General features: G+C 36.5%; 1 protein-coding gene across 1 annotated transcript in view; it reads left to right on the top strand.

The window, feature by feature from the left end:
* Positions 1 to 22,220, top strand: part of RETREG1 (reticulophagy regulator 1) — a 69,116-nt gene that overhangs the window by 7,177 nt on the left and 39,719 nt on the right. Inside the window, exons 3-4 of the mRNA XM_059815492.1 lie at positions 9,425 to 9,531; positions 11,302 to 11,332. Coding sequence (XP_059671475.1) covers positions 9,425 to 9,531; positions 11,302 to 11,332 — 138 coding nt within the window. The remainder of the gene's footprint in view (positions 1 to 9,424; positions 9,532 to 11,301; positions 11,333 to 22,220) is intronic.

The raw sequence follows: 22,220 nt of genomic DNA, 5'->3' as shown, positions 1-22,220 counted from the left end.
TTTTTAGTCATTTTGGGATTACTTTCCCAAAATCCAAAGTATCAGGATAACACACAAGTGAAGAGTTTAATATAGATTGTAATCCTGCCTCAAACCCTAATAAGAATTTCTATCTCTTATCCCTTAAATAAAGGTAGTAGAATAGGTTATGTATTGCTGTATTTCTTTTGTAATTGTAATACATTCATTATCAGAAAAGAGAAGAAAAAAATTCTGGCATAGGGAGTTTTGAAATTCACTGTGCATCCACATGAATGGGTTTCTTACATGGATGCTAGTTTGTTTCTTCTAGTCTGATAGTCTTAACTTACTTAATTTGCTGCCTTTCACCAAGCTTTTGTAACTTACTGGTATTGTAATTATTTTATTATACCCAGCTACAGTACAGTAATTTGCTGTTTGATCTGCAAGCTTAAAAAAATGTTTGTGGTTTTGTTTTGCTTTTTCCAGAAGGTGATATTCCAAAGTACGCTTTCTCAAGTAAAGCTAAAATTCCAGTGGCAACATGAGTTATGCTATAATTTTAGGGTCTACTTTTTTTCATTCAGGCAGTTTTAAGTTTATGTTCACTTTTCCAATATGTATTATTAAAACTTTTGAAGGCTTTGGAGGTAGAAAAGTGGAACAGAAAGTTAAATTAATTTAATTCCGTTAGCAAAAATATTTAAAGCCATTATCTCAACAGCTTTTTAGTGATGGTTTGCATAGTTTTGGCTGAGAGATTGGTTTACAGGAATGAAAATTGACATTGTTTAAGAGCCAGACAGTGTTACATAAAAACCTGGACAGTTTACAGCATTTTTCAACCCGTAAGATGAAAACAGGATCAATCAGGACAGAAATGAAATGGGATAATTGAGAAACTGAGGGAAACAAGCATTGCTGAACAATTTAGGACTAAATCCAGGATGAGGACTTTGCGGAAGATGGAAATCCCGAACAAAGGAGAATAGACGAATTGCAGCATGGCTTGGGTTTATTCTGTTTTGCTACAGCTTACAAATTCTGTGTCTAAAGCAGTTGTCTTAAGAGAGAAATGGTAGTTTCTTCATGTATTAACTCAAAATAATGAGACCTTTCAAATAGTAAGTAGAATTTTGAGAACAATGGAATTTTTAGGGGGATACGCTATGCTCCATGGTAGATGTTACAGGACTAATGAGCGCATTAAAGAAAAGGAGATTTAGGGCAGCCTAGTAGAGTTGGATTGTTTAACATCAAACTGCTGCTACTGTATGAGAAAATGGGATTAAGATTTCTTCTGTACTTTGCCAGAGTGCAGGTTAATTAAGGTCATTTGGGCATGTTTCTGCAAAAATAAAGGAAGCCAGGTTATTTAATGTTATATGTTTAATTCAAAATAATTTTAAGTTCCACGGAAATACCATCCCCTGTTGTCATTGATGTAACAGTAGCATTTGATGTCATGATAGACTCAGAAGGTATGTCATTTAGGTCATTTAAACTTCCTCCTTCTTAATTTTTTATTTTATATGCCTATCTGAATGCAATAGGTTACAGTAAATCTGATCCACAAGATGTTGAAACATGATTCTAACTACTGCATTCCCCAAGAGGTTTCCTTGCAAACAGTTTGAGATAATTTTGCAATGCAACATTTTATTGTTGACTTGATCCTATTTCCCCAGACCACCAATATACTTCCAAATTTACCAGCTTATAAGCAAATTTCCCTTTGGTGATTAAATGCAAAGCATTTTAAAGATTTTTCTAGTATTTTTGCTTAGAGAATTGTACTGTTTTCATTTTTATTTAGACTTCTTTATAGGTTTGAAATGTCGTTTCTTGTAGCTGGGGTAGACAGAATATGCAGTTTGAATTCCTATCCTATGTGTTACTAACTTTAGTTAGAATTGTCCAGCAGTCTCTGCCTTTTGCCCTGCAACTTGTGCACAGACCTCCGACAGCACTACCACTTCTACAGGTGGCTGTCAAGGTAATAGTAGTTCAAGTTTGTGGGAGTCTGTTTCTTATGACAAGAGATTTATTTACTATTCCAAAATCTTTATTCCTAATAAGTTCTAGAAGGTTTTCTAAAGAACAGCTGTCCAGGTTTGATTTGATCTGTGCTTTCTGGCTGAACAAATATGATCCTAATCTTTTGAATAAAACCTGACAAATAAGCCTCTTGAATAAAAGGTTGATGACTGAATTGTCTTTGTCTTGACAAAGAAGGAACTAAAGAAAACGCTGCAAGTTTTAAAATAATAATCATGCCTGTTCTGTTTTTTTATTTTTATGTACTTAATGATAGAATTTTTAGTCTTCTGGGCACTATCCAATGGAAAACTCATTGCTTGTTGTCACATAAGTCACGAATCAGTTGTTTCCAGTTCTTCATTCTATTCTGGGTGAAATATTTTATTAAAAATCTTAGATATCTAAGTTCTTGGATGGCATTCTTACTTAGAAAAAACTTTAAGTGAAAAAGGTGTTTCTTCCTAATTTATGTCTGTACAGAAGCTTACAGAAGCTCCACTAAATTAAAAATAATTTTAAACATTTTTTAATGTACATATTTTAAGAAGCATTCTCTTACAGTATTTCACATGTTTTCAGCTAAACGGATGTACAGCCGTTTGAGTTCAAGCTGCCAGGCACCCAAAGTGGTGGTGTGCATATTTTAAATCTGTGTTAACATAAGATGTAGAGTAAATGGTTTTTTAAAATAATTTTATTCAACAAATCATGTTTTTTGTAGGGCTGAGAAGGTTTGTTAGATAGAATTTATAAAGTCTTTGTTCATTCTAAAATTTTTGACAGCACATATGCAAATGTATTTTGTTACATGTAATATGTTTCCCTCTCTGCAACAGAGAATCTGCTGTACCACAGTTTTTCTGTATCTTTCAGACATGCGGATTGACAGTTAAATACCAGATTCTACCAAATTTTATTTTATAAATAGATTCTACCAAAAAAGCGTGCATAACTTGTTCTGCCTTGAGTGAGTATTTACATTTTTTGTGCAGAGATGGGAAAGGATTTTTGCACTGTAATTCTTTAGCAAGTATCTAAATACTTTGGCTCACACCAAAATGTACTAAAGGAACAACAGGAAAAAATACTTGATTATTCAGTTTTGGATTTCAAATGTGTTGAATACGTGAGCATTTGCATTTTAATATTTATAGATATTGCATTTTGATATTTACAGAAGCTTAATATGAAAATAAGTGCAATTCACATAGAAGTTGTAAATTCACATGCTTAATAGATGTAAAAAGCAGGTTTTGCACATCTGCTTTGGGATGTTTTTTCAATTAGGAGAGTCAAAGTGTTAAATTACCTTTAAATAAAATATAGTTTAATTTAATATATGTTATTGCTTCTTGATTCACAAGAGGGCGAACAAAATGACTGAGCCAGTGATAAGTAAGAGCACAAGCTTTCTGATGCTGCCTTTGCAGTGTATTTCAGCAATGTTCTTTAGGAAGTGCATTTCATGCTGTGTTTAGAAGAAAACTAACCTTCCTCCCCTTCCCCAGACCTCTTGCTTGAGAAAGGCATGAGAATTTGTTGCAACCAGACTGGTGCTGATCACTCCAGCAGTAAGCATGGAAGAATGGTCTACATTCAGCTCCAAGCAGGAAACAGTTACCACCAGGAAACAGTTATGACCACATTTTTCCTCATCTGCATACCATCACTGTAGACGTCTGTCTGAAACAGTGTTGGGCAGTTCCCTGTAAGAGCAAGAGTAGACATACCTTTAAAATTAGCAGATAAAAAAAGCAGAATATCCCTTGTTGGCAGTTGAACGTTCTCAAAATGCCCTAGAATTATTTGATCTGTACAGGTGAGAGCCATTCTCTAGCTGGTTTATGTCATAGCCCACGCTTGCATACAGGTACCTCATTTGGAGCTGTGGAGAGTTCTCACTTCCGTTCAGTCGTGCATCATAGCCATGTCTTACAGAAGAAGACTGGTTCTATGGAAGACTATGGCTGGAAGGCGTTCAGTGGATTTTTACCTTAGTGTTTAATGAGGAAACAAGTATATACCAACCTATGCTGTTTAAAACACCACAAAACTACTCTGAAGACTTTGGGCTCTGTTTTTAAGATGTAAACACGTGTTTGAGCACGGAACTAAAATCTGCAAAGCACTCGTGCAGCCAATACATGTGTTGTAATAGCTGATGGTGAAGTAAAGCTCCATGTTCATGTCTGTGTTATTCACAGCTTTTATGTATTTATGTGGTTATTTCTGGAATTCACCTAACGATAGATGGTTATTAAAAGTGTACCTACTAAGGCTTTCCAGAAATAACTAGCTCTGGCTGCTGATAATCTAAATTCTTTAATTCTTGATGAAATATTCTCTTACGGTTTGTGTTTGCAAAGTGCAAGACATTCATAATTCTAGAATATGTTGTAAAAAATATACCTTCACAGCTGAAATGAGACTTGTATGGTCAAACTGATATATTTAAATTCTAAAGCAATTTAGTAGGTCTGTGCCTTCCCTGTATCTCAGACATACAATTAAAAATAGCTTTTGCCATGCCCTGTAAGAGTTCAGTATGTTTACAGACTGCAGTATTGTGTGACAATGTTTGCCTCTGAATTTCTTAGCTGGCTTGCGCCACTTGAATGACTCTGTATGATCAGGTTGGTGCACTTAATTGTCCCAGGAGCTCTGCACTGGGAGGTGACTAGTTCTTGATGTAACAGATCCAATGGATGATTTGTTGTGTTAGTTAACATATCTTGCCAGTATTGACATATGACCATCCCATACTATAAAGAGTTGGAGAAAAGACAAAAGGGCAAGGTACCTTAGGGTACTTTTCTCTCTTTAGGTGATGCGGTATTACATAATATCACCCCAGGAGTAAGTAAAGGAGCTCTCTAACCAGATCAGGCCTAATCATTAGTTTTAATGTGTTGTTCTTCTACTATGTACAGTCTTGCTTCTGCCATTGGGATTTCAACTGCATTTGTTGTCCCATCTTTTCTTTCCATCTGACCTTCATGGCTATGGGAAGCTTGTCAAAAGTATATTTTTTTTTTTTATTTTTAGTCAGAGCACAATTCTTGATCTTAAACATAACTTTTTAGCAAAATATGGAAATTGCCAAAATACTGAAAAGGTTACATTTGAGTTTAGCAACTTCTAAATAGGCAACAGAAATGAATGGCAACGAGTACTTATTTGTGTGACACTAAAAATAAAGAAGCATGACTTGCTAAGAGAAGTTGCATTATGGGATTTAAGAAAATGATTTTGTACTCTGTAATTGTATGGAGGTAGGAAGAAATGAAAGTGACTGAAAGGCTGAAGAACAGGTAGGGTAGCTCTCTGCAGTTTCAGAATGGTGTACTCTCTTTTTTCAGTAAATCTCACACTTGTATGTAGTATTGTATATATGTATAATTTTAAGATTGCAATAGAGTTTACCATTGTACAGTGTGAAAGTAGTCAAGTTATGACTTACAATTTTGCTGTTCAGAATCATTCAGTCCAGCTGCAGTACAGCAGGCCAAGAAATAGAAACTGTTATGCCTTAAAGTTCTAAGTTCATCATCTTGCAGAAAAGGATTTGCCAGCCACTTCTAATAGACTAAAATAGTCATAGAATGAAAATGTAGTTAAGGTTGGTAGGGGCCTTGGGAGGTCTCTAGTGCAACCTCTGGCTCAAAAAAGATCAGTACTTAATTCAGAACAGGTTGCTCAAGTTTTTGTCTTGACAGTCTTCAAGGATGGAAATTCCACCACCTCTGTGGGCAACCACTGCTTAATTATCCTAACAGTCAATAGTTGATACCTCTTCTATTTCTTTTTATAATCGTGGTTTCTCAATCTCCCATAGTGGAGTTCAGTAGCAGGCTTGGCTCCATCAAGCCTACATTCTTCCTACATAGAAGAATGTAGGTTGGAAGGACAACAGGAGGTCAGCTAGTCTGAACTCATCCTCAAAGTAGGTGCAGTCAGATCAAATTGCTCAGCTGCTTATCCAGTGAAGTTTTGGAGATCATACTCCCAGTGGTCTGCCACCTGCTTACGACCTCCAGTAGCTCTTTCACTTGACTGCTCTATACATCAACCAGAACACATCTTTCAAAGGTGAGGCCATGGTTACCATCAGCCCAGGGGAGAGGCTTGAGGAGTTTCTTGCATGCCCTGAAACCAGGTGGCTGTATCCTACCTCAAGAGCTGTGTCTGAGTGAAGGCCTCCCATGTGCCATAGATACCTATTTCAGCCAGTGCTGAGGACTGAGCCCTGTGGCACCTCATGACCATTTGTGGGCAGTCCCCCACTGTCTACAGCGGAGATTCTTGCCCCCTTGTCATGCAAGCTGCCCTGTTAACTGCTGAAGTCATTATGTAAAATGCATAAGTCTATACATTGTTTTAACCTTTGCTTTCTGAAAAAACAACCCTGTATCTCAAAATACTGCAGAATTTCATGGGGGGACAAATCTTGTTTATGTTTCTAATAATGGTTGTTACTTCCACACCACTTGTAGAAGAAATTAAACAATTTGAAATTGTCTGTTTTGTTTATTGCTTAAAAAGAGAGCATAAAAGTTTGTTGAATAAGTATAGCTATTGATTCTTACACTAAACAGAAATATTTTTGTGCAGTATATGATGACATCATTCTGGAGCCTTTCAGTTTTGTGAGATATGCATGTGCATTAGAAATAATTAAGTAAACTCTGTTCTTTTCCTTAAAAAAGAAGAATGGGGAAAAAAAGCCCGAAGTCCAATAATAAGCAAAAGTACCACTGAAACTTTTTGGTAGTCTGGTTGCTGTGCCCCATGTTCATAATTCCTATAAGAATTTTGAATCCTGACACTGTTAGCATCGTAAGTGGTTTTCAGATCCCAGCATTTTGTGATAAATTTATGGTAGACATATGCAAAAGAAACCTACAAGGGGACCTTACCAGCTTTTAATGAGTAAGGGCTTCAAGGACATAGGTCTGTCTGACAGAGCTTACAAACAGTTTTGCTAATCCATATTGCTGGAGCACCTGAGCGCAGACACACACTGGCTCTGAATGAATTCGTAAGAGATGGTCTCTTGCAAACGGCACAGTACTGAAGCAGGGAAGGAAGGAGTGTGACAGCTAATAATGTTAAGGCATGGGAAGTCCAGTCAGAACAATTCAAAGCTCTCCAAATAAGTGAAGAGCCCTTGTTTGAATACTATATTAGTTGCTCCAACTAGATTACAGTAATTTCCCCAACAGCTATGGAGCAGAAAGACTGCATTATCGAGGCAGTAGAATGACATGACTTAGAAACGTCTTTCAGAGAGGATGCTACCTTGTTAATCCTTGTTTGCTAATCCTTGTCCACATTAGTGCAATTGTTTTTAACAGCAGGTGACAGCTGTGATTGCTGGAGTATGGTTTAATTGTGAGCACAAAGTAGGTCAAACATGTTCTGTATATTCTTTGAAAGTCAGGCTAAACGTTCTTAGTAAACATCTGATCTTACTTTTAACAACTAGTAAAATGTGTGTCTATGTATGCACACGCATTCACACACACGTACATGAATTTCAGTATTGCTTTATTTCTTTAAACCGTTGAGGACAGGCCAATGGCTATTGCTAAGGTGGGGCGTACTGTTTCAATTTGATAAGATATTAATGCACAAGTACTACGAAGAACCTATAGAACAGGCATGTTATTAAGCCCACATAACTTAAAGGTCTGCATTTGTTACGAACTTCTGATGCTTAGAAGTTGTAAGAAAAATTCTTCATTAGATTTTTCTCTACAGTGTCTTATCTCCTCTCCTCTGTTATCAATAAGTTAAATAAGTAGGTTAAGCAAAGTCTTCGGTGCAGTTAAACTTGATCTTTAAACAGAATTAAGGATGTTTAATGGTGAAGATTATCACCAAGAAAAATAGTGGGACAACACGATGCAAAGCTGTTAGGAGTTTTGATTTAATGAGCTATGCTTCGGCAGCTTTGAAAGAGCCTACCTTGTAATCATTTTTCCCTCAACATCTCTATTGCTTTTCTTGAGCTGGCTGAGATTATACAGAGGTACTGATTTTTATACTGCATAGATGTAAAAATCCTTCATATTCAGGAAAAACTTTCAGAGTGAGCTTATCTGTTCATACTGGAAAACATATCCTGGTCTGCTCAGGGTGATTGGGCATTATGAGTTTGTGTTAAATGTGAAAAGTAGTGGCACGGACATTTTATTGGATGCAATCCTGTTTTTTGAGAATTGCAAGGAATACTGAAGCAGTTTTCCAAAACTGGAGTGTGTCCTGAGGTTGTTAGAAACACCTAAAAGTCAATTTTCTTTTTAAAAATCCAAACGTGCTCAAAGGGTGTCTCTTGCCTTCCTCCAGTGGCCATGCTCGCTACTCCTTTTCACTTCCCTTTCCCCTCTTTTTTGCAGAAAAAGTCTGCAGCAGCAACTAGTTGGGTGGCCAGTTGCCCTGTTTTCAAATCCAAGGGGTTTCTTGGAAATCTTCCAGCTTTGTATGATTTTGTTTCTGTTGGTATTCTCATTTGATCCACTGCGTTGGACAGCAGCTTCTTATTGGTTTTGGCTAGCCCCAACTTTTTATTTTAAGTTAATTGTTCTTGCTTTTACCTTGAAAAAGATACTAATGTGCTCATTATCTGTATTCAGGTCTTTGACTTAATATGCTTGAAATAAGCTATTAAAATACTCCGGCTTTTTTTTTATTTAATTAAATTTTAATTCTTTTATGCTTCGGATACTTTTTTTGTGAGTTAAGATATTTGTCAGTAAAACAGATAGAAGAGCTAATATCCAAACACACCTGGATAGCAAAGTCAGCAGTGCATGAGATTATAAATCATACAATCTGAATCTTGGTCTAGACGTGTTCTAAAATTTTTATGTAGTGAAAAACAAAATTCACAAAAGCTTGTTATGAAAACTAGTTTGAGTGTTATACCATGAATAATAAAGTTTTACCTCATCTTTGCCTTTGATAGAATGATTTGTATAAAAATCTTACGTGAACATAGGGCCTATAGGAAACACAATAAAATGTCTAAACTTTTTTGTATGTGAATAAAAAAGAAAGTTGTTGTGCCAAGACAATGTATGTTACTAAAACCATAATTAATTTTAAAAGTAATGTGTCCTATGCAATAATTAAAATACTTTTTTTTCTGTACTTCCTCTGTGCTTAGATAAAAGCGTGGACAGAAATCTACTACAAACTCAATGTATGTTTAACAATTGCATCTTTAAATGCGACTGTCATGCTTGGAGCTCACAGTATTTGCTTCCTTTGAAAAGGTTGTGGGAAGAAATTAAATTCAATTAACATAATATCAATCTATTTTTTTTTCTCTTTATTTTCAGTACTGATAGCAGCTGTCAGTTTACATATGCTTCCAACAAGTTTAAAAGTATTCAGTGTTTATTTCTTCTTGACATTCTAGGTTTGTTGCATTGACCCCTTGGCGAGTGTATCATCTGACTTCTCTCATAATACTTGGAGTGCTAGTTCTTCAGATAATAAAGGATTTGGTATTCTCGAGGATAAAAGGTAAGGCAGTATATTGATAGAGTTCCTTGCTTAAACATCTGCAATTCAGAGCATGTTAGTTCATTACTAAATTATGATTATTGTAAAAGTATTAGCTAATGTCAGAGAGAAATAATCTATCTATGATGATCTATTACCATTTTCAGTGAAGTTTTGCTGTATTTTATACAAAGGACATTAGGAGATTTGTTTTAGCATGAGTATAATTGGTATCAGTGAACAATGATTCTTGTTTCTTAACTGCTAGGTCTGAAAATGCATTATTTTCTAAAATACAAAGTTTTCCTAAACATTCCTACTTCTGACATTACTCTGATCACATCATTGTTGGAAAGTTTGGGAGACCAAATATCAATTGGTCAACTTTGTAAATAGATTGAGAAATTACCTGTCTTAGCACAGTTGAAATATAAAGTGAGCAGTATTTTTTCCTGCTTTATGTAGTGTTTAATTCCCAGTGTGTATAAAGTCTTACGTGAATACGATCTAGTTTGAAAGGGATTTTGAGTTGGCTGGGCTGGTGTTTGTTTGTTGGTTGTTGGTTTGGGTTTTTTTTAATTCCTGTTGTGTGCTTCATTACCATCTTGAAAATTCTTTGGCAAAACGATGGTCATCAGCCTGTAATTTTCATTGTCAGGGAGATGTTTTTAAAGTGTCTTATTTTGCATTTTGTCTGATGTTGAAACCTCATGCGAAGTGTTTGAAAAATCACCTGAACATAGTACAAAAGCAGGAAATAGGTGTCAGAGAAGCATGGTATTCCTCTTTGATGTCCTACCATGTAATTTCTGACTGCCAAAGCCTGTTGTTCCCTACTAAGTTACAGCAGTTATTTTTGAAGCATGGTTCATTGTCATTGCCTTCTCCAGAGTCTTCATTACTGTTGTTTCCTGCCTGAGCATTGCAAGCTCAGATGCCAATCTAAAAGGCTTAGCAGAATTTGATTTTGAGGCTCTGTGTTGTATAAATCACCACTAATGTTGAATACCTCACTATTTGGAAGATGGTGGTGTACGTAAATTGTCTCTTAGCTGTAATTAACTAATATTTTTGTATTGACCAAATCCAAGATGTACCAATATTGACCAAGCTAAGAGAGTAAGAATACCATCCCATCTTCATTTGTGTTTGCCTCCGATTTCTATGTGAATTTTTAACTATTCCTCATAGAGATGAGGCTAGGAAGACCTGTGTTTCCCGGCTTACAGAATGACTATTTTACTATAGTTAACATTTTTTATTTTACTATTGCCTTTGACGGCATTGTACACAGAGTTCAAGAACAATCAGGTTCTTGAAGCAATACTGTGGAAATCTCGTGGTAGTGACTTGAAATCAATGAAGTGCCACTCCAAAAAGCAGAAAAAAATTCTTCCCAGTATAACACTTCTGTGTAGCTACTTCACACTTCCAGCCAGCCACTAGATGGCAAGACTATTACAGATTCGTAAGGAATGTAATGAAAGTGGTTGTCAGTTTGTAGACGTAAAGCGTAAGTTATGTTGGTTGTCTTCTCATTCCATGTTAAAATGTAGCAATATAAGATACGGATTTTTTCCATTTACATTTTTAACTGGTATGTTGAGTTTACAGAAAAGAATTCAAGAACTGTTACTCTAAGTTAATATACCTTTCCTGTTTTGACTGTTACAGAGACTTCCTTAGTCATTTTGTCCCAAATTTGAACATTCCTTATGAATAAAGAAAAAAATAATAATATTGTTTGTGGTTTAGTGCGTTGTGTTTCATCTTACATTCCCACAATTGCAGGTGCGCAGCTTTGGAGGACCATCACTGGCAAGTAGGTATAATACTTTTAATATATTGGTTATTTAATATCTTCTTTTTTATAGTTAGTCTGGAATTTTAAAAATAGTCTATTTTCCCTCTAATTAAAATAGAACTGAATTATTTTGATTTTGGCATATTTTCTAAGTTTATTACTGCTTGTTCATCAGTTTTAATTTTTAATAACTGTGTAGAAGGTGTATTTTTTCTGATTTGAGTTATATTAAAGTATACAGTGACATACCAAAATACTCTTAGAAATACTTTTTCTTACAGTGGAATTATCATGCTTTGTGTTTTCTGGGAATTGGTGTTTTCTTTGAAGTTGGTTATTAGGGAAAAATACTGTGTTGGTTAAGGAGGTAACTTTCTTTTAAAACGTCATTATACCAGTGCTGTCTAGAAGTAGATAAGCTTTCTGGGGTTTCCCTTTGTCTCTGCAGTAGCCAGCAAAAGTAATTGATCATTATAATTTGAAATAAATATTAATTGCTATTCATAGGAATAGAAATTAATCAATAATTGTGAAGTTTGTTGACTTGCTGTTAGGCTGTCTCAGTCCACAGGCAAATGTTTCTATCATGTTGTTAGTGTAGAGTATATCATTGATTTAATTTGTTTGCAGTATAAACAATGTCTCTAAATGGTTTGCAGATGAGCCATTTTCAGAATAAAAGTTTGTGTATTTAAGGCATTGTTCTTCTAAACAGACCAACAGGTATATCTGACATAATATGAAATCAACTGCTGTATTACAAATACCCATTAGTACACTATCATATTACACCCTGACACTGAAAAAACAGTAATGCAGAGCTGAAAAGGGAAGATGCAGGTTTTTGTTTTCTGCCTAGAGATAGATACCAATGTCATGGCAGTTAGGGAAAGCAGTTCAGATATACAGTCATTCCTAAACTTCTAGAGGTATGAACTGTCTTTAGGCATTCTTGCAAACCTGAAGTGGAGCTATGTGGAACTGATGACAGTTCATGAACTGAGCAACATAAAATGGTTCTTTTACCATAGCTAGTGCTACGCAGTGTACCTGGATAGACTGGCAGTGCTTCAAAGATTTTAATTGAGAAGCCATTGCTGTGGCACAATAGATAGTATGACTTGTGTTTCATTCTTTCATCCTGTTCCTTGTAAGCGAAATTTACATAAAACTTACTTTTTGGTTTTTGACATCTGAATTTACCTGTCGGTTTAGAAAATTAAATTGCTCATGGAATGGAAGGAAACATAGGTTTTTAACTGCCCTTTGTTTCCATGAAAAATAATTCTTCAGTCCGAGACAATTTTTTCTCTCACTCCTCAGTTCATCACATCCCAAAAGCAGAACAGTTGATCTTCATGAAAAGGCTATAAATAGTACTTCAAATATCTTGGGTTCGGGTTTTCAGGTGTCCAGAATCTTGGACTTGACTTGCTGTTCTGTGGGAAGCCCAATACAGAGAGCGGAAAAGAGAATTTGATAAGCTCATTGTAGCCTATTCTATTGAGTAATATAATACAAGCATTCTATGTCTCTGTGTAAAATAATTTGCAGTGGTAAGAACACAATGTCAGTTCATATGTCCATATAGCCCAGTATCTGCCAGGAGAAACATGGCCTTGAGTAGTGTATGAAAGCAGGACAAGCTTGCAACATACTTCTCCTGGTGTACTTTCCCAGCCTCTGGCAGCTTCCAGTTAAAGGGCTTCTAGGTACCAGAAGTGGTCTCTTTTTTTTTTTTTTTTTTTTTTTTAATCCCTAAAGTGTTGTAGGTGGACCTTCCATCCTTCCATTAGTCTCATTGCTTTTGTTATTACAAACTTCTGGTATTCGCAACATCCTGTAGCACAGATACCCACAGCTTGAACTATGTGTTTGTGAACACAGCCTTGTGTTTGTTTACTGCTATGTAATAGTTTCTTAATCCCTTTCTACCTTTTATGTGTTGGAAGAAATAGTGAGCAATCACTGTCTATTAATACTCTCCAGCAAGCTGTGACTTTATAAACCTCTATTGTGTCCTGTTCAGTCCATGACTACTTATCTGTTCCTAAAATAGAAGGTCTCTGTAGCTTTGATATCTTCATTGTGCTTTTCTGCACTTTTCTTCCATTTCTGTTATTTGTCATGGGGCGGGGGCAGAATTCGCAATACTGTTCAGCATTTAGGGAGATTATACATTGGTATAAGACTATCCATGGTCATAAAAAATGCCTTATCTTCTTTTAAAAAGAAATCCCAATGCTTGATTGGCTTTTTTTAACCTCTGCTGAGCTCTGAATTCATGTTTTCATGGATATATAATCATCTCAAGATTATGTTCCTGCGTAGTAAAGGTCAGCTTAAAGCCCACGTGACTTGAAGACTTTTTTTTTTCGCCATGTGAATCTTTTCACATTTCATCTGCCTTTTGACAAGCAAATCACTTTATACTTGATACTTGGTTAAAGTTCTACAATTTTCTTGCAGTAGTTTTCCGTCTTTACTAGAATAATTCCTCTCATATCCCATGACTTCTTAGTCTCTGTAAAAGCATTTGATGAGAGACCTTGTTGAAAGTCTTCTCAGAAACGCAGGTGAATTTTTATGAGTATCAGTGTTCATTTACAAGCTGGTTGACTCTTTGAGAGCACAGAAGGCTTGTGATGTGATGTCCTTTACAAAATTGTGCCATAGGACAGCATGCATGTCCTTTATTAGATATCCTGACAGTTTGCAGAGAACAGAGATGAATCTTTACTGGTTTGCAGTCCTCTGGCTCTTGCATATCTTCTCTAAAAATAGATACTGCTTTAGGCACTTCACAGTCCTCTGGTGTTAAGGCTGCTTTAAGAGAGGTTATTTAGCATAAATGAAATTTCAACTGTTGCACCTGGCTTTTATTTAGAACTTTTGTAAGTTCACATAAAGACTTTACATTTTTTAGCACTGTGGGTGGGTATTTGTGGTTTTGTATTTTTTTCTCGTTCTGAACGCTAACATATAAATGTGCCTGTTGATTGGGTTCAAATTGGAAGAACTGTTATAAGATATTGAGGCTGGGTGCATGGTTACTTTTACTTTACTCAAGATTGGATATGAAAAACTGTTTTCATGTTATCTTATATAAGCAACCTGTGTCAAATGTATCCCCATACTGTCTGTTTACAAAAGCCACTGTCCAGCAGAGAATCACATGCTCTTAAATAACATACAGAAAAAAAAATAGCTCTGTGGTACTTTGAATGAGAGGCAATGCTTGTTCTAATAAATTAAATGTGTTCATGACCATTCTCTGGCGTCATGGCCCACAAGCACAAAACAACTGTGTCCGTAGCTTTTAACTGCTTTACGGTCCACACAGAATGGCCCTGTGCAAACTGGAAAGGATTCCTGGTCTGTGCCAACATTGAAAGTACTTTGTGTTGTTTGGGAAAGTGCTAGTATTCATGTGCCAAAACTGTGCCAAGAGCTATTTTAATGGTTTAACTGCATAAATGTCCAGTTCTAGTGCCCAACAGCCCTGCCACACACTGTTTAGTTTATCAAAATAGATAGAGTGAGAAAGTAACAAATGACCTGAACAGACTCGTTTCCTGCCTTACCTTTGTGTTACGTAATTCTGTTTTTCAAAATTAGTCACTATCACACACTATGTTGTTTCATAAATGGTGGCACAGCTTTATGATGATTTTAATAGTATGCTTTGTACTATTGTTTTTGCAGTTAAAGCTTGTAGTAGTTGGAAGGTGAATGACTGGTTATCGCTGTCCTGAAACTCGCATTTTTTCAACATTCGCGTGCATTGTGTGTCCCTTCTGCTGCACATACACCCCAAGCATCAGAGATGGGAATCCTTCAATAAAGATACTGCTAACTTGTTGCACTTGGTTTTGGTCCTCCTTGGTCTTTATTGGGCACTGCTGACTCATAAAAGCAAGAGTAGCCTCTCTTCTTTTTCATTGCCCTAACTCAAATGGCGAATGCTAGTTGGTTCCTGTTTAAAATATGTCTATGTAAGAAGACCTGTGCTTTTATTTCTAATGAAGTAATTTAATACTACATTAAGTTAAAAATTTTAAAACTGAAGCAAGATGAGAACTCATCCTCAACCTTTCTAAGTGAAGCAGGCTCTCATAGTACATTCTGTTTCTGAATCTGTTTCTGTTTCTGAGGAACTTCTCTATTGATATCGTGCCTTTTTTTTAAAAAATGGATAACAGCTGTTAAAGGAGCACTGGAGAAGGTCACCAGTTAAATTACTTTCTTTTTCTTTATAAAGCTGTTTTATTTCTTCCCATCCTAGCAAGATTTCTTTGAAACCTTGCAGTTTCAAAAGCTAGCAGATGTATTAGAATATGCACAGGAATTGTGGCACACCTTCATTTCTTGAGTGATCAAACTTAAGGAGGACAAATCAATATTCATTCAAAATTATCCTTTTATAGCAAACCTAAAAAAATCTGTTGCAGCCTGAGAAGAGACTAAGCAACAGTCCTTTAAAATGGCCACTAGAGAGCGACTGAAGAGAATAAGCCAGAAAGAAAAGAGTTAATGCTGTGAAAACTGGAAGATCTGCATAGCTAGTTCTCAGGCCCCTGTACGCTTTTTCATGTTGTTAACCAAATTAAAGCTACTGACTTCTAGGAAGAAGCTTGCCTGACCAAAGATGGCGTTAAGCTTCCTACTGCACTAACAGCTGCGTCAGCCGCACAGACTGCAGTAGTTAATACATTTTTATACATTGAACATCTTGGTTATAATTCTTTAGGCCATGAAAATAAGTCCTGAAAGGGTTCTTCTGGCCCTGTATTTTGAAAGGAAGACTTTTCCTCCCAGCTGGACTTGCATGCTCTCTTCTGGTCCCAAGGGGACCAAGACTTAGACTTCTGTAAGAAGAAACAGGAACATTGCAAGAAAAAAAAGACATTTCTTGGTTGCAGCTTTTAACTGGCAGCTGTCTTTATGGAAGCAATTTGGGACTTGATGTTGAAAACCATGAGCTAATATTGACGCTCTTTTGAAGCTCACTAGTTAGCCAACTGGAATATTTCTAAGATGATAGCCTTCACTGACAGAAGGTTGCAAACAGACACAGAGAGGTTATTGTCCAAGCCCAGGACATTCCTGTTTTTCACCACCCCCCTCCTCCAGTCCCTCCTTCAGGGATTCCTTTTTTGAGAGTTTACTGTGGTGATGCTTGTGAACCCCCAGAGCTGTCAAAGTTGCTGCGTCCTTCTCGGGGCAAGTGTTACTGCTTGGTAGGGAACTACATCCGTTACTGGGCCAGCAGGTGCTAAATCCCTGCCATGACAGATCAGCTTCAAATTCAGGTCGTAACTTTCCAAGACCTGAATTCATCTTTTGACCTACACAAATTCCACACTTGCATCAGTGCAGCTCATAGATGTTTGTATGCATTGCAATGGTCAATGCACTCTGAAGAACAATATTCTGTACTAGTGCCATTCAGAGCTTGACAGACTCGCACAATGTGTGGTTATTGTTTTTTTCCAAGAAGAAGAAAAAAAATCTTTTGAATCTAATCGTAGATCCATAATGCACTCGTGCAAAATTCTTCCTAATATGTCACTGACAGCTATGGAAGAAACTCTTCATGTCATCACTAAAGATAAATGAGACAATTCCCCCTTTCATCTAATTACCATGCTCCATTTATTACATCTGAGGCTTTACATATCTCTGATTTGCATATGCTTTGCCTGCTGGCTTAAGACAATCTGCAAGTTATTTGCCTAAAGATTTCGGATGTAGTCTGCCTAGTCTTATTTCGTGATCAATGGAGAAAGAGTTGGAATACTTTGTGAGATACATAGCATGATTCATCTTGTCCTAAATGAATGTCTGTAGGCTGGTCAGTTACACTGTACCCTAATGGTGACTTTCTGTTTCCCTTGAATATATACAGTAAGCCTAGGGTGCTGATATGAGTAAGCGCATTTACAACCCTTGTGTCATTATTCCCTGTTGGTCTGAAGGCCTGTCTGTCTTAAAGATGCCATTGACTGGTGCTCGTGGTTACAGTAAGAAGCTGACTCTTGCAGCAACGTGCTGGAATACCATTCCACAGCAGTAACAACTGCAGGGCGTGACAAACAAGCATGGGGACTAGCTTTACCTCTGTCTCTTCGTGTATGCAAGCAGTTTCTCTGAAATGAATCTCCAGCACAGTATGATTGTGTATTCAGTTCACTCCTGAGACCTTGAGGATATGCTGCTTAATCGTAACTCAAAAAAAATATGTTCTGTCCTCCAGGGTGTTGCAAAGAGATCGCTTTGCAGATGAGCGGATTAGGAAATAAGAGGTTTTTTTCCATTAGGAAATCTGAACAGAATCAAGGTTGTAATGGAAGTGTTTCTGGTTTATGCTTGTTAATCCATTTCCTTGATGTTATAGATAGGAACAAAGCTAATGTAAGCCAAGGCCAGTCATGTGGGCCAGTCAGTACCGAAACATGGGACTATCGGTATCGGTTTCTGTTGCGCAGTCCCTTAGTCTTCATGGCTGTACACAACTGCATGAAATCTGGTAACAGATTGAAGAAAAAACTCCCTGTGGACCTACAGGAAGACAGTGGGCAGAATATAGTCTAATAGATAAATAGATAAAAATAGGCCTCAGAGTGCAAATATTTCCTTCTTCAGTTGTTTCAATATAATCTGAAGGCATCTAGTGTACTCAAAGATTTCCACTTCTGGTACTTTGTAATGTTTGCTGTTCTGTTCTGTTCATTTTAGCTCATATATTCATATGACTTTGTGCTGCAATATATATATGGCTGAATAACATACCTCAAATAATTCTGCTTAAAAATATGATTCTCCCAAATGTTCTTAATATAAAAAAGTGGTTGCAGTCCTGCAGAAAGTGGGTGCATATTTGTGGAACTGTAGTCTTAGCAAATGGAAATTGAGTTTTATTTGCAGTTTAAACCTGTATTTTATTTATTCAGTAGCCACTGTACTGTTCAAATATCAAATTGTAATTATCCTTTGTTTTATATAATGCATTGTCACAACTCAGATAGCTAGCAATATGCATGGTGGGTTTTTTGCAAATCACAAAGGCACATTATATATAAATGCTCAAACCTCCTGCAGATTGCAGAAAGAATTGTCTACATGGCAAAAGCTTCTTGATACTTGTATTTTTTTTTTTTTATATTGTGTGACTTGATTCCTGCTTTCTGGCTAGTGATTTCCAAATTGTTAGCTCACTTCTTAGATAATGTGTTCTTCAGGGTTTATTTTCATATTTGATAAATGAAAAAATCAGCATTCTGGTAAAATTTTGTGTGTTAGTTTTCTTACAGGAACAAAAAAAATAATAATACTTCAATAGAAAGGCTGTAACTTTGGCAAAAGCGTCACACTTCAAGGTTGAAGACCATTTAATACATTTTCCTACACACTTATCCGTGGTTTTTGGTTGGTTGGTTCTTTTTTGTTTAAGATGAGGGCAACCGAAGGATATGGCACAGGTTTTGTAGGTGTTATGTATCTCACTGGTAGAAATAGTTGGTTTGTTTGGCTTATTTTTTCTCTTATATTTGCCAGAAATAATGTATGCTGTATATATCTGATTTCTTCTCACATAGAGTGGTTTGCAAACTTTTGAAGTAAGGCCTACTATCTGTGGTTCTCTAGTAACTTGGTTGTAATGTGATTCTGCCTTAGCCGTCACAAGACACTTTCCTCTCTTCCTTGTCTCCAGGAGGTCAACTCACCTTTCATTATGGAGGGTGCACGGAAGAGATGAGGAGACAATGTTGGAATCGTCCAGCCTCTTTACTACTACCAAACAAATATTGCATACGTCTTTCTGGAAGCCTTATTTGCCTTCTGTCCCTATTAGTTAAAAATAAAGGTTAAACATTATCGTGGCTGCAAGAAAATAGTAACTTCTGAGGAAATAAGGGCAGAAACAAAGGACCAGCAGAATTTTACTGGGGCTGCTTTAACTTTTTTAACAAGGATATATTCCGCCAACCCAATTTAATATTTGCTGATTCGTGAGTTATGTTTTCAGGAACTTTTCAGGAACTTTTATCGTTCATGTTTGAGTATCTGTATTGCTCCTAGCATGGTGCCAGAACAGAGGCCTTATCAGTATCAAGTAAAAGAGATGACTTGTGCTGTATATCATAAATGTCTTTTAAATGCATGCTAGGTATAGATTGATTTTTTTCTAAGTCTATTGCAAATAACTCAAGTAGCTTATATTATGTTGGGAACATTTTCCTTTTTCACTACACTGCTTGTTTAGTAAACATACTATGTCCCTGATGAGTTTGGCTGGTTGTTTCATGCCATTTTCCAGTTTGAGCTCTTCTTTGAACCCTGATTCTGTCCTCTACAGTGTCTGCCACTCCTCCCATGGTATTGCCACTTACTCATCTGGGCGATTAGTGCGGATACTGAATGAAAATACTAAGGACATATCAATCTCAAAGAACAAGACACTTCTAATACCTGCCCTTTGTATGGCTTTTCAATTAAATGTGAAGTTATCTTATGGGGATTGCATGTAAGCCATATTTTTGCAGTTTGCTTTTAAGTGTCATACAGGAAATTTTTGAAAGCATTGCAACAGTTGAGATGTATGCTTCCATCTTTTCTTTAGGACAGACTATGTACTTTTTTAAAAGAAATATGCCTTCTTTTTTACTTGTTTGGGTAGTGAATAATCCTCGTTGACTGCTTTAACAGTTTCTCAGCTGTGTTACTAACTTGATCGGTATCTCTCCAAGTATCCAAGTGAGAGCAGTTGATCTGAAATTGCTTGGATAGCCCTATTTTGTCTAGTTTTAACATCATAAACCATAATTCCTTGAGAAATGTATTACTCTCTTAATTTGTCCCACAATCCTGTCCCTTCCTTCTTGGCTAGTTGTAGTCAAACCTTGGCTAGTTGTAGTCAAAATTACTAAGAATTATTTTAAACTTTTTATTCTATTTAGAGAGCTCTGAAAGATTTCCGTATTGTATATTTTGGTTTTTCAGCACTGAGATACTAGGGAGTCATTCAGAAGACTGCCATTGTTTACCTCTGGGAAATTTATTTTCTTCTGTTCTTCTAATAACAGTGTTTTTATACAAATATTTAATTAAAATTTCAAGATACAGAAGAACACCTCACATAATCTGATTTGACAGTTGGTCTCACTAATCTCTCACAGACAGGAGATTTCAGTAATCATTTCTAAGTATATTGTTTGAAAGCTTTTTTTTTTTTTTTGGTGTTCTGTTCTTATCTTCTCCGGGATAAACAAATATTATTCCTTGAATAAGTCCGAAGGAGTAATTTCATGGCATAACTTCAGGAGATTTCACGTGGAGGCTTCTAAAAATCCTTATACCTATCATTATGGTTGGACTTGATGATCTTACAGGTCTTTTCCAACCTAAATGATTCTATGATTCTGTGATTTTGCCAGTTTGCCTCCATGTTGGAGAAAAGGTCACCTGGGCACTAGCACAGTGAGACGTGTATTTTCGCTATGCTTAAATAAACTAGGTTTGAAATACTTTTATTCAAGTCACTGCATCCGTAATTAAATGTGTGAAATAAATACCTGACATAAGTGCAGTCTTTGCAAACTGCAGGGTATGCTGCATCCTGTGCAAAAGTGACTGAGTAATTATTTCCTTTGTTACTCATTGGTACAAATGAACTGTTACACTCAGTTAAAAAATGCTAGCTCCATAATGATGGGAGGATGGAAATACAGCCTTTGTTTGTAATTTTTTATTTAAACATAAGGCAGTTTTTCTTCAGCAATTCTCAACATACAGTAAACCCAGCTCTATTCCATGTTTAATTTTTTGAAGTATGGAGCTGCAGTCACCGTTCAATTATTCAGGAGAGTTTTGCTTCTGGATCTGCTGTGTCAAAAACACAGTTCCGTTAAATGTGTCTGTGAGCGCAGCCAGGTGGATTTGTACGTTATGAACAACCTAAGAACTGCTAATTCTGAGCTGACCCAGTTCTGATAGCTCTGTGTCATGCTCGCTGGCATGTCAGGTAATACCCGTATTATCATCACTGGGGAAAAAATGCAACCTCTCTGCTGCTGCCTACCATAATCTAGTCTGTCTCATCTTTTTTTATTGCTATGTTTATTGTAATGATAAAATGTTTCTTTTGATCACAGTATTAACTAAACATTAAGTATAAGATACTTAGAATTGTGGGTGTTTTGGTTTTTTTAGTTCAGCTTGTTTCCAGCACTAAGAAAACAAAACAGCTCCTGGAAGCTGATGGGAGTTGAAAGGAACCTGATAAAGCAAATACAGAAAATTCCATCGAGGAGGTGAGTGGAGAAATAAACCAGAGATTCAAAAGGAGAAAACTGCCAGAATGGTTAGTGTTACTCTGGAGCTCTCCCGTGCCACTTGTCCCTTTCTCAACTTCACACTGTCTCATTAACAAGTGCTTAGATCTACTCTTCCGTCTTAGACAAGAGCAAGTGTGGCAGGTGCTGCATTTGAATTTGCTGATTTGTACAGTGCAGTTGCCTGCCATTTGCCAAGTTTTCCCAGCTTTCTGCAGGGAGTTTGGAGATGTTCTTCACTTTTTAATATTTTCAAGTTTCTTACTGATACAGCAATATTGGCACCAGTATTTTTCAGCATCAGAGATAAAAGTTTTAAAAGTCTAATTTCAGGGAAAACAAAGCATATTCTCTTCTGTGTTGAGTTGTGGGCCACACTTTGGACATACAATGAAAGCTACAAGCTTCTCTTAAAGTATTCATCTATCCCATCTTCCTGGATTGATTTCTTAAGCCTGTGAACATCTCTATAGAAGAACTATATCTGAAAAACTGCAGAGGAATTGTGCTGGTACCATCTATCTCAGATCACTTCTTCTGTCTATCTTCAGGGACTCCTCCTGAAGCAAGCA

This window comes from Gavia stellata, chromosome 3 (assembly GCF_030936135.1).
Source record: "Gavia stellata isolate bGavSte3 chromosome 3, bGavSte3.hap2, whole genome shotgun sequence".
In the NCBI taxonomy this organism is placed as follows: Eukaryota; Metazoa; Chordata; class Aves; order Gaviiformes; family Gaviidae; genus Gavia; species Gavia stellata.
Note: the sequence above shows the minus strand (reverse complement) of the source record. Positions and strands in the feature narration are given on the sequence as shown.